Below are 24351 nucleotides of genomic sequence, written 5' to 3'. Positions count from 1 at the left end.
TATGTCCATGTCCATGTCCATGGCCATGTCTATTTTTATTTTTATTCTTATTTTTATGTCTATTTCTTATTCTGCTTTTATTTCCATGTATTTTTCTATTTCAGTTTCTATTTCTACTTGTATTCATGTCGATTTCGTTTTCTATTCCTATTTCTATCTCTATTTTTACTTCTACTTCTATTTCTATGTCCATGTCCATGTCCATGTCCATGTCCTTGTCTATTTTTATTTTTATTTTTATTTTTATTTTTATTTTTATTTTTATTTTTATGTTTATTTTATTATCATATTATTTTTATTTTTATTTCTAATTCTGATTTTATTTCCATGTATTTTTTTTATTTAAATTTCTATTTCTACTTTTATTTTTGTGTCTATTTCTACTTCGAGGTTTGCTGTCCGGTTTGAGACGAAGCTTCCCGGAACCTTCGAGCTGGAGGTTGTGTTTCCGGCCGGCGGCCTTTCAGGTGACGGACCTCCATATGACACCGTGGTAAACACAAGAAGGTGAGTGTGTTTACGCTCCTTGTCTTTGATCCGCCGGGGATCCAGACGCAACTCAGCGGAGGATCGGGTTTATCTTTGGTTAGGGTTACGGTTAGGGAGCCGCGTCCCAGCCGTCTGGACGACACCCGGTCCGGGATGGAGGCGCGGCGGCAGCGAGCGTCTGGCTAGCTGCCGCCGCGGTCCCGTCAAAGCCCGGGGACGGAGGGCCTCTGTGTCCGGGGACGGAGGGCCTTTCTATCCGGGGTCGGGGGGGAGGGCTTTCTATCCGGGGTCGGGGGGCCTTTCCCCCGCGGGGTCCGGAGGAGGTCCCGGAGAGGGTCAGCACACGGCGACGAGGTCTCCGGGAAATGCAATCCGGAAATGTTTTGTTCCTTCGGAACGCCGTCCTTTACCACATTGACCGTGAGCTCACCTCTGTCCCTGCTGACCGCTCTCACACACACACACACACACACACACACACACACACACACACACACACACACACAATATCGTGTGTGTGTGTGTGTGTGTGTGTGTGTGTGTGTGTGTGTGTGTGTGTGTGTGTGTGTGTGTGGTTGGTGTCTTGTCACTGGGTTCTGTCTGCCTCTGCAGGAGGTTGGTGAGGTTCAGGTTGATGGTCCGGCTCTCTGAGGCCCATCACCATAGAAACGATCAGTGTTAGTGTGAGACAGGTGGTCCAACTTTTCACTGGAAGACTTTTCAGCCGGTTGATCGTCAAGCCAACACCTATCAATCCACTTCCTCACCATGACCGCTGTTTCATTTCAGCACGTGCACGTGAGGTCGGAGGTGAAGGTGATTATTGTTTTTTCGCTCCGTTCTATATTTATGTCTTAGCCAATTGGAACAAAGAAATAAACCCTTCCCACATTTTAAGCGTTTGCACGATCATGTCTTTTTAAAGCCGTTTCCTCCAAATGGGCCGTCGCGACGTGACGTTTATATGAGAGTCGTGGGACCTCAGTCATGAGTAGACATCGCCGTGACGACGGCTTAGATCGGAGGCTCTGGTTGGATGGAGATCTTGATATCTAGACGGGAAAGGCCGCTACCCTCATCCCGCTTTACCAGATATACGCTTCCTTCATTCCATCTGAAGTAGGATTGAGACAAATGAAGTGTTTCCTCATGTTTAATCCAGGACTTATCATCTGTCTTGTTTTTGTTACCTGATCTCTAGACGCGCTCGTTCTGCAGGTCGGTCCGGATGGGAATCCTCCTCCGACTAGGTTATTATGTTCTGCCGAACTTCCAGGGAAGAGAGTTGAATCAAACGTGCTTTTTTTGTGTTCATAGTGACCTCAGTCTAATTTTATGTCATGGCCAAAAGTGCTAAATACTTACTTACCTGCGTGACAAGTTGCTATTTGCCTCTGTGATTATTTATTTTTGAATTTTCTTTTCCCACCCTTTTCTGTGAACTGGACTCCAGCGAATCTATTAAAGATAAATAGCTAATCTTTCCCTGTCACTCCTGACCAGTGACAACAGTTAGAACCCCTCATATTCAGTCCCATTTATAAAATCTATTACAAAATATGAACTCCACGTCATTTTCCCGACACCTGTGATTCTGCTCTCCTTTGGATCGAACAGGCCGAAGAGGTGAATAATCAGCGCATTACCTGAGCCTTCTAGCAGGCAGACCGCAGTGATGTCATGGGATTTTAAATAATTCATCTGTAGGGAAAAGCGAAGGAGAAGAAAAATCAATGAGAACAGTAATGAGGAGGAGAGCGATGGAAGAGCCGGGCAGATGGACGGCAGCTCCGGCCCGGCCCGCTTCCTCTCCACCGAGATACGAGGCTGGCTGTCGGCGCCGTCCCTGATGCGAGCCTGTTCTTTTGATTTCTTTGCGGATGACGCGGCGCTGTGAATAACTCCTCACTCCTCCTCTTTTTGCTGTCTCCTCCCTCTTTCAGTGATGCCGCGCTCCGTCTTCGCAGGATGACTTCAGAGCCCCAGACGGCCCGCAGAACATTAAAGCTAATGTTCAATTCTGACTGCATCTGCTAGAATTAGTCTCCCGCCCCGGGCGCTTCCTGTTGGTGTGCGTTCAGATGCCGGCGAGGCTCGGAGAGCGCCGGTCTGCCGCCAGTCCCGTTCAGCTCTGAATCCGTCCGCTGGAGGAAAGGGACACCGGCGGGCCTGGATGAGCGCCCGGTCCCGGAGAGCCGAGGTCACGGCGGACGCCAGAAGGTCCTTCTTTTGTTTGGCCGAAAAAGACTTCTCCGGGTCGGAAATGTGGCCGCTGCCGACGGGATTCTTGCGGCCGCTCGAAAAAACGATTTAGCCTCGGGATTTCCCAGTCGATGCTCGGCCTGCCGATGGACGGCCTCGAGCGGCTCGACGCGATGGGGGACATCAGCCCGGCTTTAGAGGTGACGGAGGACTTCCTCCACTGCGTGGACGGGATGCAAGGCCGCGGTCTGAGCCAGGCGCCGACGGCGGGCCGCCAGCCCTCCGTGCGGCCCAAGCAGCTGCGGGAGGTGTCCGACGCCGCCCTGGAGAAGCTGAGCTGCAGCGGAGTGTGGAGTCTGCTGGCGGGGGAGCTGCCCGAGGTGGGGCCCCTCGGCCTGGCCTGGGCGGACAACGTCAGCGTGCTGGGCCTGGGCGTGGGCCTCAGGCACGGCAAGAGGAGCAGGGCCCGCTCCACCAACGACCTGGCCGCCCACGGCAAGGACGGCGTGAACGGCACCTCGACGTCCGACTCGGCCTTCAGGAAGGGACACAACCGCTCCAGGTCCGACTTCAACTACCGTCCGTCCGCCTACACCGACAACGGCCTCCCCGCCTTGGATAACAACGCTGTGAAGAACACGGTCTTCAGCCACCAGCAGGAGGGTGAGTTCGCTCACGTCACATGACGTGTCCACGATGGACCAGGCGTTCCCGAGGAGGTAGGAGGGCTCCGGGTGCCGTCAAACACCAGACCAAGAATATGGTTTTAATGTTCCGTCCGTCCACTTCCTCTTCCTGATGACAGGATTGGAAGGTTGCAGACACTTTAATGACAGTCACAGTAGGATGTTAAAGAAGGCAGAGGAATGAAGGTGAGCAGCAGAGAGACAGAATGCGTGTGAAGAAGGTGGAGGAATTTAAGTTCTGAGGGTCTTCCAGAGCAACTGAGAGGGTGGAGATGAGATGGAGGAGCGTGGGCAAGCAGGCTGGAATGGGTGGAGGACAGGAGGTGAAGAGATGAAGATATGGAGGTTCCTCTTTGGGAGTGAGGAGGACGGAGAGGATCACGGAGGAGTCCGTCAGAGGGACGGCACGTGGTAGATGTTCTGGAGATACAGTCATACCGAGATTGTTACGACATGGACAGAGGAGGGATGGAGAAGAGGCTGAGGTTGGAGGAGGTCTCGAGGAAGACCAGAGTGGAGGTTTATGGGTGGATGGAGAAGACAGGGAAGTAGATGGTGTGACAGGAGTGGGTCATTCTCAACCGTCCCCATGAAGAGACGTTGGTTTCTGTTGAAATGCCGTTTTTGTTAGATGATGGAAATGCTCTCTGGGACGAAGGTTCAGTCCAACACTTAGAAGATCCTATAGAACTCTCATTTGAAGAGTGTCTCCACACTGCTAACCGTCTTCAGTTGGGTCGATGTACCTTCACCGTGACGTTCGCCAATGGACCGTTGGGTCATTCATGTGTACTCGAGCCGCTGTCCCGCATAGCCAGGAAACCATGGTCTAAAACGCAGGTCAGCGATCTCCAGCGGTGGGAAAAGACTGAGCACGATGTTGATTTGCCCTGGACAATCAAATCTGTCTTCTCATCAAATCTCCCAACGACAAATAGCAGCGTCATCTTAGAAGACCGTGGTGACAAAGACATGGATCCTCAGAGATTTATTTTTTGGACACCCAGGACTCTGAAGTTCTTGGGGTTGCATAGTCTCCATTGTAATTGCACCTGAAAACAGGAGCCTTCAACACAACTCTCAGAAACATGAAGTCCGTCTCCTCCGATGACTCTGGAGCCACCATCTCCAGACCCCCAGGGACAGACAGTCCAGAGTCTTCTCCGTGCAGATGGCAGCTGTGTCTGTCCCCGTCTCAGACATCTCCCAGAGAAGGCCAAGACAAGGAAAGAAGATGATGATGATGACTGGAAATGACGCAGCTGGGCTATGACAGCCTGCGCGCACGGGCTCGCGCACACACACACACACACACACACACACACACACACACACACACGCACATACAGATGTGCGTGTGTGTGTTTTGGCCATCTGAAGGAGAGCCTAAAGGATCCTTGGGGATAATAGCCTGTAATCCTGTCAGCAAATGGACTCAAATGAGGCAGGAGAAGAGGGAAGCCAATTACGCCGCCCCTGATAGGGCAGGGTTATTTAGCATTAGCATACATGTGAAAAGGCATCCGACTGTTTAGTTCCTATTGAAAGGAGAGGAGGAGGAAGAGGAGGTTATTCTGGCTGAGCCTCCTCAGCGTGGACCGAGGAGTGTTTTCCTTTCCATTAGTGACAGCTGGAGATGTTTACATGCTTAATGGAGTTGATTATGGTTATTGTATAAATAATAACTGACAGTGTGAAAAGCTGGTAAGATGTTTCTCCAAAGGCTGCCCGCGGTGAGCTTCATCCTTGCCAGCAGAGTCTGCACAAGGACTTTGAACAGTTGTTAACTCATGGATTCATCTGTGGGGTTGGTCTCTGTTGAGTGAGCTGATGAGCCAGGAGAATCTGGTCCTATGTCTGACGGGGGCTCGTGACCGATGCACGTTTGATATTTGAAACGATCTCAGCCGCTCCGGTTGAAGGCGCGTCTCGCCGCAGGGGGACCTCTGGGCTTCGGCCACGATCCGAAGGATCCGTGCGGTCCCACGGTCTGAATGTAGGGCTGAACGGTAACATTGAAGCTCAGGGTTCGCGGTCAGGACTTCTCTCATAAATAACGGCCGATCGAGTGCTCGTGAAACAATTCCTTCTGATGGTGGAGCTTAAACCAAAGCTCCGGGGAGGTGGAGACTCTGACAGGCCCGAAAGGTGCGTTCGAAGCACAAGTAGCTTCAACTGGAGTTCTCTTAGATCATCTTCGGCAAGTGTCCTCTGGGGGAAACACCCGTGCCTACAGTTTGCAGCCTGTTTCAGAGAAGTGTGTGTGTGTGTGTGTGTTTGTGTGTGTTGTGTGTGTGTGTGTGTGTGTGTGTGTGTGTGTGTGTGTGTGTGTGTGTGTGCGCGCGCGCGCGCGCGTTTGCTGTTGTTAAGGTGATAAAGTATATGTCTAATTATTACGGCACTCTGAGACCTCTTCTTGCAGTACCTCATTTTAGTAGCCGGTGTATCTCCGTTGTCCTCAGTCCTCTGGATACGAGAGGTGAAATCCAGATTCTGGCCTGAGACCCTTCATCGCCCCAAAAATTTGATGCTTCGCAGTCTCTGGCTGAATTCGAAGGGACAAATAAAAGCTTGCATCGCAAGCGTGTCTGTACCTTCCATGTAGATGTTGGATGCAGGCCTGCACCTGACAGACTGTTGTGGTGGGGGCTCCTTCATACCCTCTTCACATGGATTGATGGATCGTCAGGAGGCATTGCTGATTCTGTTGTTACAATCAGAAGGCCGAGGAGCCCTCGCCCCATAATGTCACCCGTGATTCGGGAAACATTTCTCCAGTGGATTAATTGTGTGTTTTAATCTTGAGGGAAATGCAAATATCCAATCCCAAGGCTACCATGTTCACACACACACACACACACACACACACACACACACACACACACACACATACGCACACACCAGGTAAGCGGAGCCTGGAATTCCTTGGCTATGAAGGCTGCCAGCGTCGGCTCTGTGAGCTCAGATGTTTCCTCCCAGTGCATTCATTAATCCTGCCGTCCGGCGGGCCCAGTGGACTGGAGAACGGATCAAATTGCGCTCTTTCAACAAAGTAGCGGCGGCCGCTAAGTGAACACAGAGGACGTCTAACAACACAGGCGCCTAATTCTCATCAGGGTCTCCCAGGCGTGACCACCGCCAATCTCCCCAGTCGGTTTCAGCTCAACTCATTTGCATATTCATTCCCTCTTTGAGTAAAAGATCTGTTAACATGCGTGGTCCCGGACCCGGAGCGACACCTCCTCCGTTGTTATTCTGCAAAGATTGATGAGGCCCTTGACTGCCAGGTGAGAACTAACAGGAGCTCGGTGCGTTTTCCTCCGTCTTCACGGACTCAACGCCTCTGGAAACGTCAGGCCCGTTCGGTCCCGCCGAGGCCGGTGTTTGCGAGGCTGAAGTCCACCTCTGCCCGCTGCCCTGTGCTTCGACCTCTGGCCCCTGAAAGAGGACTTTCAGGCTTGCACGTTAAGAAAGGGTCAAAGCAGACCTCACCCGAGGTCCTGCCGGGACTCGTCGGTCGATCATTGACCTGACCTGAAAGCCGGGACACTCCGATGAGGGAAGGGTTTCTCCAACCCGAGTCTGCACATGAGCCTGCAGAGATCAGGTGCTGATAGAGCATACGCTTCTCCTCCTGGCGGCTGGAATTGAATGTCTACACTTGAAGAGTGACATAAAAGCAAGAAATTCAAGTCCGGTTGCCACGACGAGAAGATTTTGACTCAAATTCCCCACGACCTGGGTGCCTGAGAAGCTGCGCAGACAAAGCAAAAGCTTCGCTCGATGGGAACTGCTGTCTAATTTTCCATAAACTCCTCACATGTGTCCAGGATTGGAGGTTCTCTGTGCCTCCATTAGCCCCATGGGACAGTGTTGTGGGTGGAGGGCAGAATGGTGGAACATTCCTGATGGACAGCAGAGACTGATAGAACAGGGGAAACAGAGGAGCCCCCGAAGCTCGCGGCGTAGGAAAGCAGGGCAGTTTGTTTAGCAGCCTGATAATCATTTCTCTTCCTTCGGGACGGAGGAGCAGCGAGGAGCTCTGCGGCCGGGTTATCGCCTAGCAAAATAACAAAGGTTTGTTTGGACCGCCAGCCTGTGATTAGTTAGCATTTCTGAGGAAGCTGGTCCTCCAGATTCCAGTAATGTAATCAGTTACTGGAGTCCACAGACAAGGACAGGCTCCCACCTGTTCAGACAGGAGGGGGTGAGGTGGTCATGGGAACGACCTGAACCGACGGGACCGTTCGGTCAGATGTGTTGATTGATTTTCCCCTGAGATATACGTGGTGGTGGGCGGCACGGCGGCGCAGTGGTTCGCTCCCCGGATGGATTCCGACCAGGGGACCTTTCTGTGCGGAGTTGCATGTTCTCCCCGTGTCCATGTAGGTTTCCTCACACAGTCTGTCGGAACAGCATAGGTTCATTGGAAAACATTGGTAAGATTGTCCCGAATGGGTGAGTGAATGTGGTCTGTCTGTATATGAGGCCCTGCCACTGAGCGCAGACCGGTCCAGGGCGAACCCCGCTGGGATAGGCTCCAGGATCCCCCGACCCCCAGTGCTGGATAAGTGTCAGACCAAGGATGGACGGATATAAGTGGAGGTTCGAGGGCAATGAGGTGACTCCGTGTTCCCAGGATGAACATAGGACCTTCAAGGTAACGTCACCGCCCGGTTGTGTAGAAGGCACCCGTCACTGGCGGTTTCCAGTGAGCGCAGGTCATCGGCACAAGCCCTCCCAGTGTTTCCTCAGGGGAGGAGGAGGAGGAGGAGGAGGCCTTTCAGCGCAAGGTCACGAACACATAGGAGGCCATCGAGGAGGTCAGAGTGCAGCCGTTAGCGTTTACGTTTGAACAAAGAACCAGAAAGTCAGTCAACTGCTGCAACAGCATCCATCCCATAATATGTCTGGATCTGTGCTTTACTGCTGGCTTAGTATCTGATTTCATTGACCTTCTCTTGAGCGCTCGGCTGAAATGCTCTTGTGGCTCCATCGGGTCCAGAAGGTTCCACCGCTGCCGACGGTCAGACCCGACAGATCATTACTTAGCAAGCCCAGTGTGTGTGTGTGTGTGTGTGTGTGTGTGTGTGTGTGTGCGTGTGTGCGTGCACGGGGGTGGGGGTGGGGGGTGGGGGTTCCTGGTGGCAGCACTCTGACCTCTCCATTGATCCTCCTCTGAAACTGAACTCAGGCCTTTGTATTTGCTTCCCTCCTCCTTCTGAAGCTACAAGTGATGATCGATCGGAGCTGACAGATGATTGATTAGAACTGATGTTTGCTGATGATTGATTAGATCTGGTGGTTGTGCGAGATGAAGGTGCCATTTGAGCACCAAGCCCCCGGGAAGCCACGCGATGATTCTGAAGCTTATTTTAGAAAAAGGCCGTAACGCTCCTGGAGATGATGGAGGTTCCGGCCTCACCGCCTGGATCGAAACATCCCCTTTGAGCTGTTTGCTCATTTCTGTGTCTCTATGGGACCGTTCGACCGACCACGCAAGCCGTTGATGATTTGAATGTGCCAATGGCTCGTTCAGCGTTGACACATTTGTGTTTGCCTTTGTCTCCATGCAGGGGGTAAAAGCAGCAGCAGCAGCAGCTGTGTGGTGAAGCAGGGCGAGCTGGAGCAGCGCGAGGGTCCCCGTGGCCGCTGGACTCCCTGTCATGTGGAGCTGACGCCCTGCGAGCTGCGTCTGTATTGTCTGGACAGCAGCGCCAACCGCCAGCTGGGCACCGCCTACTCCCTGTCCCACTGCCAGAGCGTCTCGACGCCGGCGGCGGCGGCGGCCTCCGGCCCGCAGGCCCAGCCCGGCCGGCCCGCTGACCAGCGCATCCTCCAGGCCTTGTTCTTCAACAGCACGCGTCTCCAGCTGAGGGCGTCCAGCCAGCGGGAGGCGGCGGAGTGGAGGCGTCTCCTGTGGGAGAAGGTGCAAGCCATCAGACCCGTGAGGCGGGAGAGTGGCTCCCCTCCCCCCACGCCGCCCTCACCCTCAGGGCTGGACGGCGGGCCCGACGCCCCGGCGTCTGCGGAGACTGCGCCCTTAGCCGGGCCTCGCCGCGGCGTGCCGAGCAGACCCACCACCCTGGCTCTTTTCACCCAACGCTGTCAGGACGTCCTCAAGGCCGGCCTGCTGCACCAGCTGGTGGACCAGAACAACTGGCGGGCTTTCACCTTTGTCCTGACCAGATCCGCCCTGCAGGCCTTTCCCACGGAGGGCCGCGGACCCGTGTCTCAGCCTGTCTTCCAGCACCCCCTGGCCTCCTGTGTGGCGGTGCAGCGGGACCTCCTGCCTGAGGAAGAAGATCGGTGGGACGACAGAGGGAACTGCTTCCAGGTCATCTTCCCCAAAGAGGTACTCCGACTTAAAGCGGACTCTCACCCCAAAGTCCAGGAGTGGGTGGCGGCCCTGCAAGAGGCGCTGGTAGCTTGGCGGCCCGCACAAGAAGAAGTAGTCGACGGACCTCCGGGGCTTCAAGGGGTGATGCTGAGATCCAAGCTGGCGCGAGAGAAGAGGCAGCGGGAGGCCCAGAGAGCCAAGCGGCAGTCGGTCACCACCAGCTTCCTGAGTATCCTCACGTGTCTGGCTGTGGAGAAGGGCCTCACTGCCCAGAGCTTCAGGTGTGCGGGTGAGTCACGCTTCCCTTCTTTGCCCAGGAATGCTGAGGAGCGGGATGTTCCTCGACCTTACCTTCTCTGACTACTGAGAAGGTGCCTTCACGTCACGATTGATTTGGTCCGTTTTTTTCGGTTCAGTCGTGCCTCCACCCTCTGGACCGGCCTAGAGCTCCTCTAAGGAGCCACGTCCAGACGCCGTCTCCTTCCCGCTGTCACCACAAAGCTCTCAGAAAAATGTGGGCTCAGGCGGTCAGTCCGATCTTTTTAGATGATAAAATGCTAAACAACGTCCCCGGTAAAGGTTGGAATCCTCTTGACTTCCGTGGTGTTTGTAGACCTGCCGGTCCATCACAGTATGGACCTCTAGATGCACATCTACTGAGCTGCCGGTGTCGTATGAGGTTCGCTTTCTTGGCCAAGTCAGGATGGAGGAGCGAGGCATCTGCCTCAGGTTCAGCAGGTGACACCACATAACTTCTTGTCGAGGACTGGTTTTCATTTGTCTGACACTCAGTGCCTCATCCAGAGAAGGTTCTCCGACATTTGTCTCCTCAGAGCGTGGACCAATGTGTCGGGGGTTTTGTCGGTCAAGGACCAAGTCCGTCCGCGAAGTCTATCCCAGATCATTTCTGTCCTGGCTTTTGTCCGTCGTGGACCGTGTCACTGTGAGAACCGGTCCATCCTGGAGCGTGTCTGTCACGGAGGTCCTCCGGACCGTCCATTGTGGTCCGTGACGTTGCCTGCAGCCGGCCCTCCGGAGGCCCCATTCATGGCGGGCGGTGCTTTTCTCCTCGGGGTGTGAAGCAGGGCTTTCTGTGCATCTGAGGAGGCCTCTGAATAATCCCGGCCCACCTCGCTTTCATGTGCTTTATTAATGCGGGGGTTTGAAGAGCGACAGAGAGGAACAAGGACCCGCACCTCCGGGGGCCACGCATGGTAATTGGTGGGCTTCAAGCACCGGAGGAGAGGAAAAATGGGGACTGGATGAATGAATGAAGGAGTGAAAGCGGCCCGGTGAGGTTCTGTGACGAGGAGCTTCCGTCCAGCAGCAGCACCCGGGTGGAGGAGAACGCTGGAGACGTCCCTTTCACCAGTAGCCGTGGTCGTTGAGTCCGTCCGTCTGTCGTGTCTTGGATCTCAGGAGGACGGTGCCGGGGATCCACAGCAGTTCCTGGTCTCAGAGACCGGTACCACCTGTCCTCAGAGGACAGGGTTTTCCATGTGTCCTCCTGGAGCAGCTCCCGATTGGTTCATTGTTACTTCGACGCTGCGCTCTGATTGGTCCTGCTCGCTGTCAGGTTCTGTGACCAGGCTCTGATAGGCTCCTTGTCTCTTGGAGAAGTGCTTTTTCCCACGGAGATCTTCTCGTTCTTCGTTCCCCTGTCTGTTCCTGGGCTCCTTCCTGCACAAACATCTGCTTCTGGGACAACTCTCTCCTGAACATCTGAGCAGGGGTTCTATTCCAATAATTACACAGGGTTTATTTATTTCTTCACTTATTGAAGAGCAGCACCTCCAGTCTCTCTCTGTCTCACACGCACACACACACACACACACACGCACACACACACACACACACACACACACACACACACACACACACACATGTCCACAGGTGTGTCAGATGACCTGGGCTGCCTCAGACCCCCTGCAGGCCATGTGGGGCAGCACACTTAGGACACGGTGGGAACGGGTACATTTACAGGATTCGTGACTGTCTTCATCCATCTCTACGCACACACACAGACACACACAGACACACACAGACACACACACACACACACACAAAGTACTTACAATTTTGAGTGTAAATGAGACACATCAAAGCTCGGCCTTCTCTTGTCTATTCTGTTCAATCTCACACTCACACACACACACACACACACACACACACACACACACACATTCTGCTGACCACAGAGGTGTGACAGTGTGAACCAAGGCGGTGGATGAAAGTGTGAGCTCTCATGTCATCTCCCTTTCCTCCTCCTCCTCTCTTTCCCTCCCTCTTCCACTCTTCCCCCTGTGGGCAGGTCAAAGCCTTCCTCTCCTCCCTCTCTCTTTCTCCTCCCTCTCTCTGTCTCCCTCTCTCTCCATCCCTCTCTCTCTTCTCTCTCTCCATCCCTTCCTCCCTCTCTTCTCTCTCTCTGTCTTTCCCCCTCCTTCTCTCCCTCTCTCGTCCATCAAACCCCTGTTGAATGGGCGTAGCTTTGAGGTACGTTTGAATTCCCCTTCATCTCCCCGTCCGCCCATCTTTTGCTCCGTCTCTGAAGCTCCATCAGAGCTCGATGGAGGTGAAGAGGCTTGTTGCCCGGTGATGAACGCATGAGGTTGGAACAGCGGAGCTGATGTCACCAGAAGATGTGAGCAGGAGAAGTCTGGTCTGAGCCCGGATAGAAGTTTCATGGTGTCCGTCCCCCTTTCACCTCCATGTCATCTTAACCGCTTATTTGTGAATCGGCCAATGTGTCTTCACTGACCTTCTGATGACGTACCTCCCTGTTCAGACCTCTGTCTCTGGGAGACCTTGGGTTCTTAGGCTTGGCCCATGAAGATTCTGATCCCTGAAGGTTCTGGTCCTGCACCCGCCTGCCTGTGACAATCCAGGGGAACAAACCTACTCCAGGGAAGCCAGGGCTTTGGTCAGAAGCCACTCTTGAGGCCACTTGGACCTCAGATGCTGCTGACCTCTTCATCTCCAACACTGTGACTGGATCAGAGCAGGAAACCCACTTCCACTCTGCTGCTGATGGGTTCTGACCAGCCAGTGAACACATACACACACACACACACACACACACACACACACACACACACACACACACACACACACACACAATTCCTGTCAGTATCAGGTCCGTCAGCTGAACTTTTGCTGTGACTCCCCCTTCTTTGGGACTTTGGAAGCTTCTCAGTGTTCTGAAGCCTCTCCCTTTACTCTTGGAGCACATTCTCCTCCCCGTGGAGGTGGAAGAACATCATGGATGTGGTGGCCTCGTATCCTGGTCCTATGGAAGCTGAGGTAGAAGGTTGTTCTTCACTTTGCACATGTTTTCAGGCTTCCTATGCTCGTTTTATTTATTCTTCTGCTTCCCGGCAGCCGTGGAGCAGCTCTGACGTCAGGGTGGTCGGGCCCCGTGGTCGGAGTTCTCCTTGGAGTGACACGTCGTTCGACTGCCTGGTGGCCATCTTCTCCGCCTGCCGGCTCTCCTTCAGAAGGCTGTGGTTCAGTAGAAGGGATTCCATGACAGCAGCATGAGCTCACTGTTGGAAGTGGTAACTGTTGGGTTAGACAGTCCTCAGCAGAGGCTTCCAAGATAAGACCAAAGATCTGCTGAATCGGCCTGAGTGTGTGTGTGTGTGTGTGTGTGTGTGTGTGTGTGTGTGTGTGTGTGTGTGTGTGTGTGTGTGTGTGTGTGTGTGTGTGTGTGTGTGTGTGTGTGTGTGTGTGTTTTGTCTTGATCATCCGTATGGAGTACTCAGCAGCCTGTCAGTCTTCACCTGATGTTTCCTGTCTTCATCATCACGTCTCCTTTCAAGCGTCACCCATGCAGGTTCCACTTCCTGTGTGTTTCCTCATCTGGACGTTCTTCTTCTCACTGATGTCTCAACCTTCAGATTCTAATCACGGCTTTCTTTCTTCATGTGCGGTTTTCATTCAGGCCTCCCTCTGAGAGATGGTGGTGATAAGGACCACCTGTGTGTGTGTGTGTGTGTGTGGGTGAATACTGAACTTTAAAGGGCTCAGCAGACAAAGCAGTCGGAGGGGAAACCATCAGGCCAAGTGAAGAAAAGGATCTGTATCTCCAGACTCTTGTTGGAGTCTGTTGTGACTACAGGAGGACTCAGGAAGCTCTTCTTTGGACTTCAGATGGTTTCATGTGGACTTCTTATGTGAACGTGGATGATTATCGTCATCTTTTCTTTGCTGCCAGTGAACTCCAAGAAAAGTGAGGGATTTAGGGACGTAGGGAAATGGGGTTGTCTTCTCCTTTCCAAACAAGCAGTGTTGTCAGGTGCGTTTGGACGGTGAGGTGCAAGAAGTTCCTGACAGACCGGGAAGATGGTTCTGTGGGGCTGAGTCCTTCACGCCCCGTTTCCCTTGGACTGACCTTCAGCGATCGGAAGGAATCATCTGCCACCATCTCAGGTGTGCAGAAGGTATACAGTGGTGGATGTGGGACCGAACACCTGACATGGAGTATCTGTGAAGACTGACGCGGTATTCCTGTTTCCCTCTTGGGAGGAAATGAATGCGAGATTCTCAAAGCTGTCAGATGTTCAGGTGGAGGTCAGAGTCCTTCCTGAAACCCAGGCAAGCTCCCCTTTGGATGATGGCTGCGGCCCACGAGTGTAAACCTGCCACTTTAAATGCGAATCGAGACGTTCAACGTCCTCGGGATGCAGCCGTTGCTTGCTGGCACACTGGGTTCCTAGGATGGAAGTAGGTGTTCATGGTGCTGAGGTCTCTGCCTGCAGGTTGCCAGCGTCCTGTTGGTCTGTCCAGAGGGAAAGCCAAGGTCTGCTACTACAGTGGCTGGTACTACTGCCACAGCTGCCATCAGGACAACTACTTCCTCATCCCAGCACGCTTGCTGCACAACTGGGACACCAGCAAGCACAAGGTAAGCCCCACTTCTGAAGGCATCTGCAAAGGGTTGGGTGTTTGGCGGTTGTAGATCTCCGCCAAGGACGAGAGCGGGGGATCCTGTCGGGTTTCAAGGGGGAAGGGAACCCGTACCTACCTACAAGACGCCTTCCTGGGAATACTGGAGTGTGTCCTTGTCCTTCACGCTGTGATCTCCCCTCTACCCTCCTCCAGGTGTCCAAGCAAGCTAAGGAGTTCTTGGAGTTTGTCTACGAGGAGCCCCTTCTGGACGTCCAGCAGCTCAACCCTTGTCTGTACGAGCACTGCGAGCCTCTCAGCACCGTGCTCCGCCTCCGGCAGCAGCTGCAGTCCCTCCGGGCCTACCTGTTCGGCTGCAGGGCCTCCGTGGCCGAGGACCTCAGGAGAAGGTAGTGTACGGTCGCAGGACTTCTCGTTCAAAGGCCTTCGGTTTGACGCAGCTCGTGGTTTCCTGCGGACATTCGTGAACTTTTCTTGTCCCCCGTGTTTTCATAAACGTTGTCTCACCCTCTCCGATGACCCTGGCCGGGGCCCTGGAGCTTGGCGGACGGGTCGGGTCTGACGGCTCAGCGGCCTCCCACAGTTGGGTCTCCAGGTGTCCTCCTGAAGAAGGAGAGGCTCCTGCAGAGACACCGCTGGATTCTCATCTGTTCTCTGAGCGTCCGTTCTCTCAGTGTGACTGAGGAACTCACTGTGGTGGAACCATGGTGTGAGCGGAGGGACCAGAAAGTTCCCGGGGTTCTGTGACCTTCTGGTCCACCTCCAACCATCCCTCTGGGCAGATATGTTCACATGACCAACACGGTCAAATCGAGTTGTCCCTTTCTCCATCGACGCGAGTGAGAATCCCCAGGTGAGCAGCACCGTGACATTCAGGTCCCGAAGCTGAGCAGATGTCTGGCCCTCAGAGATGCGTCGCTGGAGACGGCGTGGTCCTCATCACGAGCCGGGACTCTCCATGTGAAGATGAGATGCTGCCTGACGATCCTTTAAAGACAAGGGTTCGGTCCTCTGTCAAGGAGACTGATGGTTGTTATGGTCTGCCGCTGGTGAGCAGGCTCTCGGCCGCACTCAGCCGAGGAGCCGTGTTTACACGTGCGCCTCTGAGAACATGTGTGGAGAGCTTCTTTCATGGCTGATTTTCTCTTCTTCAACACATGAAATGTGTGCGCTGGGATGCGTCCATCCATCCACGGCGGCGGCCTGAGGGACCGGTGTTTATCTCAGGGGGTTCCTCGCTGAAAGCTTCGTCGGGGAGCTGACTGATGCTCGGTCCTCGTCCAGGTCGCAGAGACTCCGCTTGCTCACCGGAGCCCCGTCGTTACCGGTTGTCATGGCGCTAGGGGAACGAGACGGCGATGGAGTCCTGAAGAACCTCTCCGAGATGTTTGGAGATGGTGCCCGCTGCTCGTCGTGGTCATTGTGATGCGAGAAGCTTCAAAGCCGTGCTGCTCTTGAATCTGGCGTGAAAGCCCTGCGCTCGCAGCCCCGAGTGTTTACTTCAGGCCCATTAGCGAGTGTGGGCCGGTGCCCCCACACTTCCAAACACCGCAGGATGGATGTGGTCCGTGGCACTAAAACCTCCCCCTCCTCATCCGTCTCCTTCAGGACCTTCAGGAGCTCCAGGAGATAGTCCTTCCCCTCCCTTCTCCCCTGTATTGTTGTCCATGTGGAGGCAAATCTGCCTTATTGTGTGTGTGTGTGTGTGTGTGTGTGTGTGTGTGTGTGAACTGGCGTACCACCAAGGTTCCTCCATCTGCTGCTGGACTCTCCCTCAGTAAACAATCAGAGCCGCTGAGCGATAACAGCTCTAATGAAAGGTGTGTCTGCTGGCCTGCGAACGTTCAGGGGGCGTGAAGAAGGGTTGCAGGGTCACCACAGGGACTTCAGGTCCAACTTGAGCTTTCCATGACGACGTGTGGATGTGAATCTCTGCTGCTGACCTGAGAACATGCTGACAAACTGAAGAAAAGCCTCGGGGTGAAACAGATTCTTCTGGCTGTTCCTGGGTGATAACAGGAGGCCCTGGGCTCCGTACAAATAGTGTGTGTGTGTGTGTGTGTGTTATCAGACGTGTTTGGCTATCAGGCGTGTGTGTATGTGTGTGTGTAAATGGAAATATCCATATGTGTGTGTTTGTCGTCCTCTAATCCAGAAATGTGTTACATCTTAAGTACCTTTATCGAGATACAATCTGTGGGTGGGTTCGTTTGGACACAACCGACAAGGAGTGAGTGTGTGTGTGTGTGTGTGTGTGTGTGTGTGTGTGTGTGTGTGTGTGTGTGTGTGTGTGTGTGTGTGTGTGTGTGTGTGTGTGTGTGTGTGTGTGTGTGTGTGTGTGTGTGTGAGAGAGAGAGAGAGAGAGAGAGAGAATGTGTTGATGTATTGCTTGCAGGCCAGACAGGATAATGTATCAGTGTGTATCAGCAGGAGTTGTATCTCCAGCTCGACACACACAGGAAAGGAGACACACTCGAGCCGTGGTGACACTCATCTGAGCTTAGACTGGGTTTAACATGGAGCCATTCATCTCCGCTGTCTGGGAGGAGGTCTCACACTCAAACACACACTCCGTCTCTGCTGTGTGTGTTTTGTCTCATAATAGAAGGGTGGAGGCCCACGCTGTTGAGCACCAGCAGCTGAAAGAATCGAGATTGAACATGAGAGCAACCCATGTTTCCTTCAGAAGGACTTTCGATGGTCCACTCCGAGCAGGTGCCGCTTGGACTCTTAACGTTGTTGAAACACCTTGTTTCTCCACGAACCCCGAACCCCCCCCGTCCATCTTGAGTAGTTGCAGCAGAGCCGGAGCAGTAGATGGATCTCCTTAGGTTTCTGCTGAACTTTTTCAGTTGGATTCATCTCAATTGTGTTTGCATCTCTCTCTGCAGAATCTTCCCCCGAGAGTACCTTCTCCAGCACATCCATCTTTACTCCATGGCAGACCTGCAGCAGGTAAACACACAAACACACGCTCCCTCTCTAAAACCATGACATCTATGAATGACTTCATTCAGGAGAAGATGGAGTCAGATCTTTGGTACGTTCTGACGAGGTGTTTGTGAAGAACCAAGCGGTGCCTCCAAGATCTTTAGAAACAGCAGCAAGTTTCTTGTAGGACTTTTTGGCACTTTAGAAGTTCTAACTTTGTGTCAAATTCTGGGTTCTTATTTGGACATGTGGAGTTTAAGAGACATCATGTCTGAGAAGGTTCAAATCAAACCCAGAGGCTGGATAGAGATGAGGACTTAGATGGTCCAAGTCAAGTTGGACTCCTTGCCTGGTCTGTGGCTGACACACGACAGTTGCCTCTGGAGGACAGGGAGTCAGGACCTGAAAGAAGGAGATGTCTGAGGAACTCCTTGCTCATCAAAGGTCCAACCTGGACCTCCTTTTTAGGATGGACCATCTTCATATCTGCTTTGACTGGAGCTTGAAAACACACACACACACACACACTAATGATCTACATCCAGACTAAAATCTCCAAGACAAGAATTTGTCACCTGCAGTTCTAAGAAGAACCCAACATCTGCGAAATGTGACCACTGCTATGAAGCCATCATGGATGAACCAGAGCAGAAGGAAGCTAAGGAACAGCGCTGGGGAGCAGTCAGGGTTCAGTGTCTTGGCCAACAACACTTCGGTTTGCCCTTCGAACCGCAATGTTTGGTTCCGGGGACGACCGCCTCGCCTTGGTTTCTCCAGGGAACGGGTCCCGCCAAACCTGCTCTGAAGGTCCGCCGTGAAGGGGAAGGTCCCGGAACTCCAATGACGTGGATCACGGAGACGAGCTCCTCCGTTTGGAGAACTCCTTCCGTCGGCCCGTGAAGCCGCAGTGTTCGTCAAACACCGGCGACACCAGCCGCCTCCGGCGGGTCCCGGGGTTTGTTTGGGAGCCGGCGAAGCTTCATAAAGCTCTGCAGAGAGGTCCCCCTGGCCTTCAGAGGTGGGGGTCCCAGCAAACGGCTGAAAGGTTCCTTTGTTTGTCTCCGTGTTCATTATGTGTCTGCAGAGCCTGTTTTCTTCTCCGGCCTCCTCCGCTGAGAGGCCCACCCCCGCCCTCACACTCTGCCTCACTAATTGGTCACATTCAGAAGCAACAGGCAGAAAAACAAAGCGTGACATCCCTCCATTCTTCTCCACATCCTCCTGGCCTCACACACATGTGTGTCCTTCAGCCTCTTCTTCTGCTCAACCCAGTGAACTCTGTCACAAACCCACATCTCCTCACCCAGCGGTCATCTGAATATGTGGCTGTTCTGTCACACACACACACACACACACACACACACACACACACACACACACACACACACACACACACTGTCCCACAGATTCCTCAGTGATCTGAACTTGATTGTTTTTCATAATTGACCAGTGAGCTTCTTCTGCGCCCCCCCCCGACAGACCTGGTCCTCATTGTTCCATCTCTGAGGTCGGTGGAATGTGACCCCACCACCACCGCGCTGGTCCATCCACCTCCCACCTTCTCTGGACCCCAGACCTCTGGAGGAGACCATGTGTTTGTCTAACACATGAAGGCCTTTTGTCCTCAGCTAGAAGGACAAGGGTTAGGAGAAGGGTCAGGGTTTGAAGAAGAAGGTTTAGGGTTCTGTGAAGGCTAGAAGGACTCGGGCTAGGGTTCTGTGATGTACCGCAGCTGTAAACTGGAAGGGGTGTTTGCGGTCTCCGTTCATCTCAGCCTTTCTTCTGAGGGCCCATCAACCAGGCGCTCTTCACTGTGATCACGTCAGTCCAAAACCTGATTGCAAGTCATTCAGATGTATCATCACCTGCTTGAGCTTCATGGATCTGACGTGTGTGAAGCCTGGGATTGAGAAGCTCTTACTGAGCCAGGGACCTGCTGTTCCTCTGAACATCTCCTCTCAGATAGGGTTGCTTTTCTTAACTTAATGTCTGAAACATCTCATCTGGGCAGATGCACCTACATCATCTCCAGGTTCTACTGTCCACACCTAAGCAGAACCAGAGCAGAACCAGAGCAACCTGGACCAGATCTGTCTGTGTGTGTGTGTGTGCGGTCACTCCTGGTTATAACTCCATCTGGCTTTCTAATTCCTTAGTGGAGCTGTAGTAGTAGTAATAGTTGTGTGTGTGTGTGTGCGTGTGTGTGTGTGTGTGTGTGTGTGTGTGTGTGTGTGTGTGTGTGTGTGTGTGTGTGTGCTGGCGGCGGGGGTGGGGGGTTGTGGGGGTGGGCAGCCAAACGTCTGTTTAACAGCAGTTTTTAGGGGATTATTGGATTGTGGAGCACAAAGGCTCTGCATGGAGCAGAGCGAGGGCGAGGAGCAGGGGAGGAGCTTCTGCAGATGTCTGAAGAGAGGAACGGGTGACTGTGATGGAGGGAGGGGAGGAGAAAAGGACTAAGGAGAGAAGAATTGAAGGAGGGAAGGAAAAAAGGAGAGAGGGATTGAAGGAGGGAAGGGTTGAAGGAGAGAACCTTGACCTGGTGGAGTGTGACAGCGTTAAGTGGAGAAACATCAGAATCCTGCATTCTGGTTGGATAGAAGACGTTCGGGCGATCAGTCACGTTGATGGATGACCAAAGTGCTTCTGGAGGTCCCGAAAGGTTGGGATTCACAGCGTGAAAGTTCTTGTCAGAGTCTCTCCAGAACCTCCACAGCTGCTCTGGTGATCATGTCAGTAGATGTTCACCTCATGGAGCAGCTCCATGTTAGTGTTGGAGACAAGGAGCACCAAAGCCTCTCACCTACCGGAGGATTGTTGTTCTGTCCTCCTCCAGTCTTGGTTCCATCCCTCCATCCTTCCACACCCCCATGTCCCGTCAACCTCCATCAGGAGAGCCATTCGTCAGAAGGTCAGGGTCGGTCCGAGCCGCCGGGCCTCCTTCACTTTCTCCCACGGTATCGCCAGCTTGTTTGACGAGGTTGCTCGGGTGAACTTTCCTGGTCCAGAGCAGAAAGCGGGTCAGAGGAAGAGTCTGAATCGAGATTCTTGTCCCGGTCGGGACGGTCAGAAGATACTGATGGAAGCCTCTTCTTGTCAGATCCCTGTGTTTGGACCGAAGAGAAGGTCCGGTGAGGAAGGGTTAGAACCTCAGGACGTGTGGTTGCATATCTCAGCTGCACTTCAGCACCACCACTGTGGCACAAATGGTCTCCATGAGAAGGTCTTGGGTGTCGATGCTTTCTCCTGTGCCTGCAAATGTCATGGAGGAGGGTGAAGGTCTCTGCCAGGTGGAGCCACCGCTCTTTCTCATCCTCCCGTTCTGCCAGCGCGATGCTAACCGTTCTGAGGTCCTGCTTCGTGTGGCCCTCAAACATTCGTCACTTCCTTCATCTTCACAACCTTCTCTCCTCAGCAGTCTCCATAATCCATTTGATCTTCAGGTATTTCAAAAGGCGCCCCTCTCCGTCTCAGAGGAACCCAAGGATCCCCGCTCCTATTCATCAATTAGAATTGAGCCGTCCAATTCCCTACCCGGAAAAGAGAAAAATGAAAAAGAAAACCCCACAAGAATCAGCAGGCCATCATACCGCTCCCCATAGGCTAAGGGCAGTACCCGACACCAAGGATCCCCGCTCCTATTCATCAGTTCGTTTATGACTTCCTCCCGTCGTCCCGTTCTCATCACCTCCAAGCTCTTGGAGATGATTCCCGTGGAGTCTTTCCCGGCCTGTCCTCCATGTGTCCTCTCCCACCTCTCCTTCCCTGCAGGTCATTGATGGAAAGCTGGCTCCCTTCCTGTCCAAGGTCATCAAGTTCGCCAGCTCCCACGTCTTCAGCTGCAGCCTCTGCCGGGAGAAGGGCTTCATCTGTGAGCTGTGCCACCACGGGCAGGTCATCTACCCCTTCCAGGACAGCGCCACCAGGAGGTAACACCTCCACACGGACCTGGGAGACGTTGTAACCTCATCAATCGTTAGCAATAGTTAGTATCTCTGATCCTGGACCAGAGATGGAGGAGACCCAAGGGTTACATCGCTGCCCTGTCGACCCTTTGATACTTTATCATATCCATTTATATCTCCTATCTATCTATATCTCATAGCTATTGATATCTCATATCTATCTATTGATATCTCATATCTATTGATATCTATTTATTTCTTTCTCATATCTGTCATACCAATTTATATCTCATATTTATTGATATCTCTTATCTATTAATTTCTCATATCTGTTGATATCTATTTACTTATATCTATATGTCATATCTATTTATGTCATATCTATATATCTCTGATATCTATTTATATCTTATACCTCTTTATACAGTATCTCATATCTATTTTGTGTTTGTGTCACGTGCACAGGCAAGACACACTTTTCCTGGCCGTGCATGTGACAGTCAACTGTGCACGTGACAGTGAATCCTTGAACTACTTATCTGTGTGTGTGTGTGTGTGTGTGTGTGTGTGTGTGTGTGTGAGGTGTGAGGGCTGCGGCGCCGTCTTCCACGCTGAGTGTCGTCAGAAGGCCCAGCCGTGTCCTCGCTGCGTCCAGAGGGAGCTTCACCACCAGAGGCCGTCGTCCTTCTGGTCTCCTGACGACGATGGCTGCTTCCACCTGCCCTTCCAGGACACCTGAACAACTGTGTGTGTGTGTGTGTGTGTGTGTGTGTGTGTGTGTGAGTGTGTGTGTGTGTGTGTGTGGATGCCCGACACACACATTCCTGTGCTGAGCCAGCTATGTTCTGCTGGAGGAACCCGAACTGACACTCCTTTTCCAGTGGAACATCTTCACACATTCTCCTGACCTTCACACCTTTATCGTCCTCCTCTTCATCATCACCACCTTCACCTTTATCCGTCCTCCTCAGATCCTGTCATCTGGAACATTCTGCCTATTTCTTGTTTGCCCTCTGCTCCGTTCTCCTCCCTCTGGTTCCGGGGTTTTTCTCCCCGTTCTCATCAAATAGGAGAATCTCTGATTGTTTTGTTGAAGATGTGAGTCGGCTCTGAATCAAAGAGATTGATTTCCATATTGACGGATCGTCCGTCTGCTCGATCGGAGAACTTCCTGTCCGGTTTGTCAAATGGACCTTTAACACACAGCAGACGCTGGCGGTCCAGGGAGGTCTTTATGAAATGGTGAACATCGGAAGATCCATTGGAAGATTTTTCCAACTCCCTTTGAAGGGTTTGTTAAACTTCCTTTGAAGTAAAACTTCCTCTGGTGATTGTCAGGAAGTGCAGATCATTATTTAAAGGGTTAAAGCACACTGTATTTCCTGTGGATCTCCAGTGAGGCTCCTCCATCTTCCTGCTCCAGAGGCCCACAAAGCAACGCTTTCTTCCCCCACTTCAATTGTTATGGTTAGTTCCCCCTGTGACTTTCAGGTGGCGCTGTTCAGCACACTGCTCCACTGATTGATTGCTAATTTTTCTCTGATTTATTGATTATCTTTTGGATTTATTTCTTCAGTTGAACTGACAGCTGTCAATCATTCTTACCGAGGCTACCGAACCCCACCTGTGTGTGTGTGTTTGGTTCAGAGCCGAAGCAATGCTTGAGAAGAAGCTCAATGCGGTCCTCAGGAGTCTCCATGTTGTAGGAAGCTGAGTGCAGATCAGGCAGGGGTTCTGTCGTGGAAGCCAAAGCCAAGTGTTCCGCCTCTCTTCTTCTCCTCTCTTGAAACGTGGACTCTACAGCAGTGTCCTCAGCGGTTCCTCTCCTTCCCTTTGAGCTTCTCGCAGATAGCGACCAGTCTGGAAACAGCTTCTCCAACCTGGACGTTCATTCGATTGACATTTTCATCGGTCTCATCCTCGCGCAACTCTAGGACGTGAAACCATCTGGAATCCACAGGTGAAGACTTTGAGCAAGGAGATCCTTTCCCAAATACTGATGGTCCTTCCTCTGTGTGTCATCTTCTCTCTAAGCCACCAGCTCTTCACCCATTAAGTTCTCAGCCGTTCCCCGTTTGTGACGGTTGTCACGTTCTGCACCAGAACGTGACCTGAAGTTTCCGTCAGGCTCCTGGAGGAAGCCCTGGCATCTGGACTTTTTCCTGCCTTTTCGATGAAGGGATGAACTTTCTGGGAACGAGGTCCTCCAGAGTTGGTCTTGAAAAGCTGCTCCATGAAGTGGATGCCAGGTATCTTCATTTGTTTTCTGGTTGACATTGGATTGCAGTCACAGAAACATAACAAATGTTTCAGTTTGTTTGATAATTGATTACAAATTGCCACACGAACAGATGACAATATTGATTCAATGAAAAGAACGAGAAAGATGGATCCTCTCTTTTTCCTTAAGATTCAAATTGTTTCCTTCAGATTGGAATCTTTTCCTTCAGATCCGTCTGCGCTGTCAGATTCTCACCAGTCAATCTGCTTGATAGCAAACATACTAAATGATCAGAGTTGACATTTCTTTTTGTCATTTATTGTTTTGTTGTTTTGAGTTTGGTTTCGTTTGCAGAAGGAAACCTCGGAGTTGTAAATTTCATATGTAATAAAGTGGTAATGAACTGAAAGAACTTCATGTTGTGATTCGTTAGTTGTTGTTTGTTTCTGCAGGGAGCGTTTTAGATCAGCGGTACCCAACCTTTTTTGTTCCAGGGACCAGTTTTATGCATGGGGTTCAAATAATAACCTTAGTCAGTTCACAGTGTTTAATCTGAACACAACCGTTCACTTGAGATTAGGCAATTACAATATTGAATGCGTCAGGAAGACGAAGGCAGAACCAGTGGATTTTCAAAATAATGATCTGGAATGTCGAATGAAAAACTATCATTTG

At 52.3% G+C, this 24351-nt stretch overlaps 1 protein-coding gene across 4 annotated transcripts; it reads left to right on the top strand.

The window, feature by feature from the left end:
* Positions 1 to 248: 248 nt before the first annotated feature.
* Positions 249 to 24085, top strand: plekhm3 (pleckstrin homology domain containing M3). Of its 4 annotated transcripts, XM_086147541.1 has the most exons (9): positions 249 to 507; positions 2433 to 3354; positions 8954 to 10006; positions 14475 to 14620; positions 14818 to 15011; positions 17514 to 17577; positions 21322 to 21479; positions 22038 to 22227; positions 22260 to 24085. In XM_086147541.1, the coding sequence occupies exons 2-8, from the start codon at positions 2823 to 2825 to the stop codon at positions 22192 to 22194; spliced, it is 2304 nt and encodes a 767-aa protein (XP_086003667.1). In that variant the 5' UTR covers positions 249 to 507; positions 2433 to 2822; the 3' UTR covers positions 22195 to 22227; positions 22260 to 24085. The 4 variants fall into 4 exon arrangements, with proteins under 4 accessions (XP_086003667.1, XP_086003664.1, XP_086003665.1 ...); XM_086147538.1 differs by having other exon boundaries at positions 22038 to 24085; XM_086147539.1 differs by lacking the exon at positions 249 to 507 and adding an exon at positions 1094 to 1305 and having other exon boundaries at positions 22038 to 24085.
* Positions 24086 to 24351: the final 266 nt, after the last annotated feature.

This window comes from Fistularia commersonii, chromosome 6 (assembly GCF_037954325.1).
Source record: "Fistularia commersonii isolate RoL2024-O1a breed Wild chromosome 6, RoL_Fcom_v1.0, whole genome shotgun sequence".
Lineage (NCBI taxonomy): Eukaryota > Metazoa > Chordata > Actinopteri > Syngnathiformes > Fistulariidae > Fistularia > Fistularia commersonii.
This window is presented reverse-complemented; position numbering and strand designations above follow the sequence as displayed.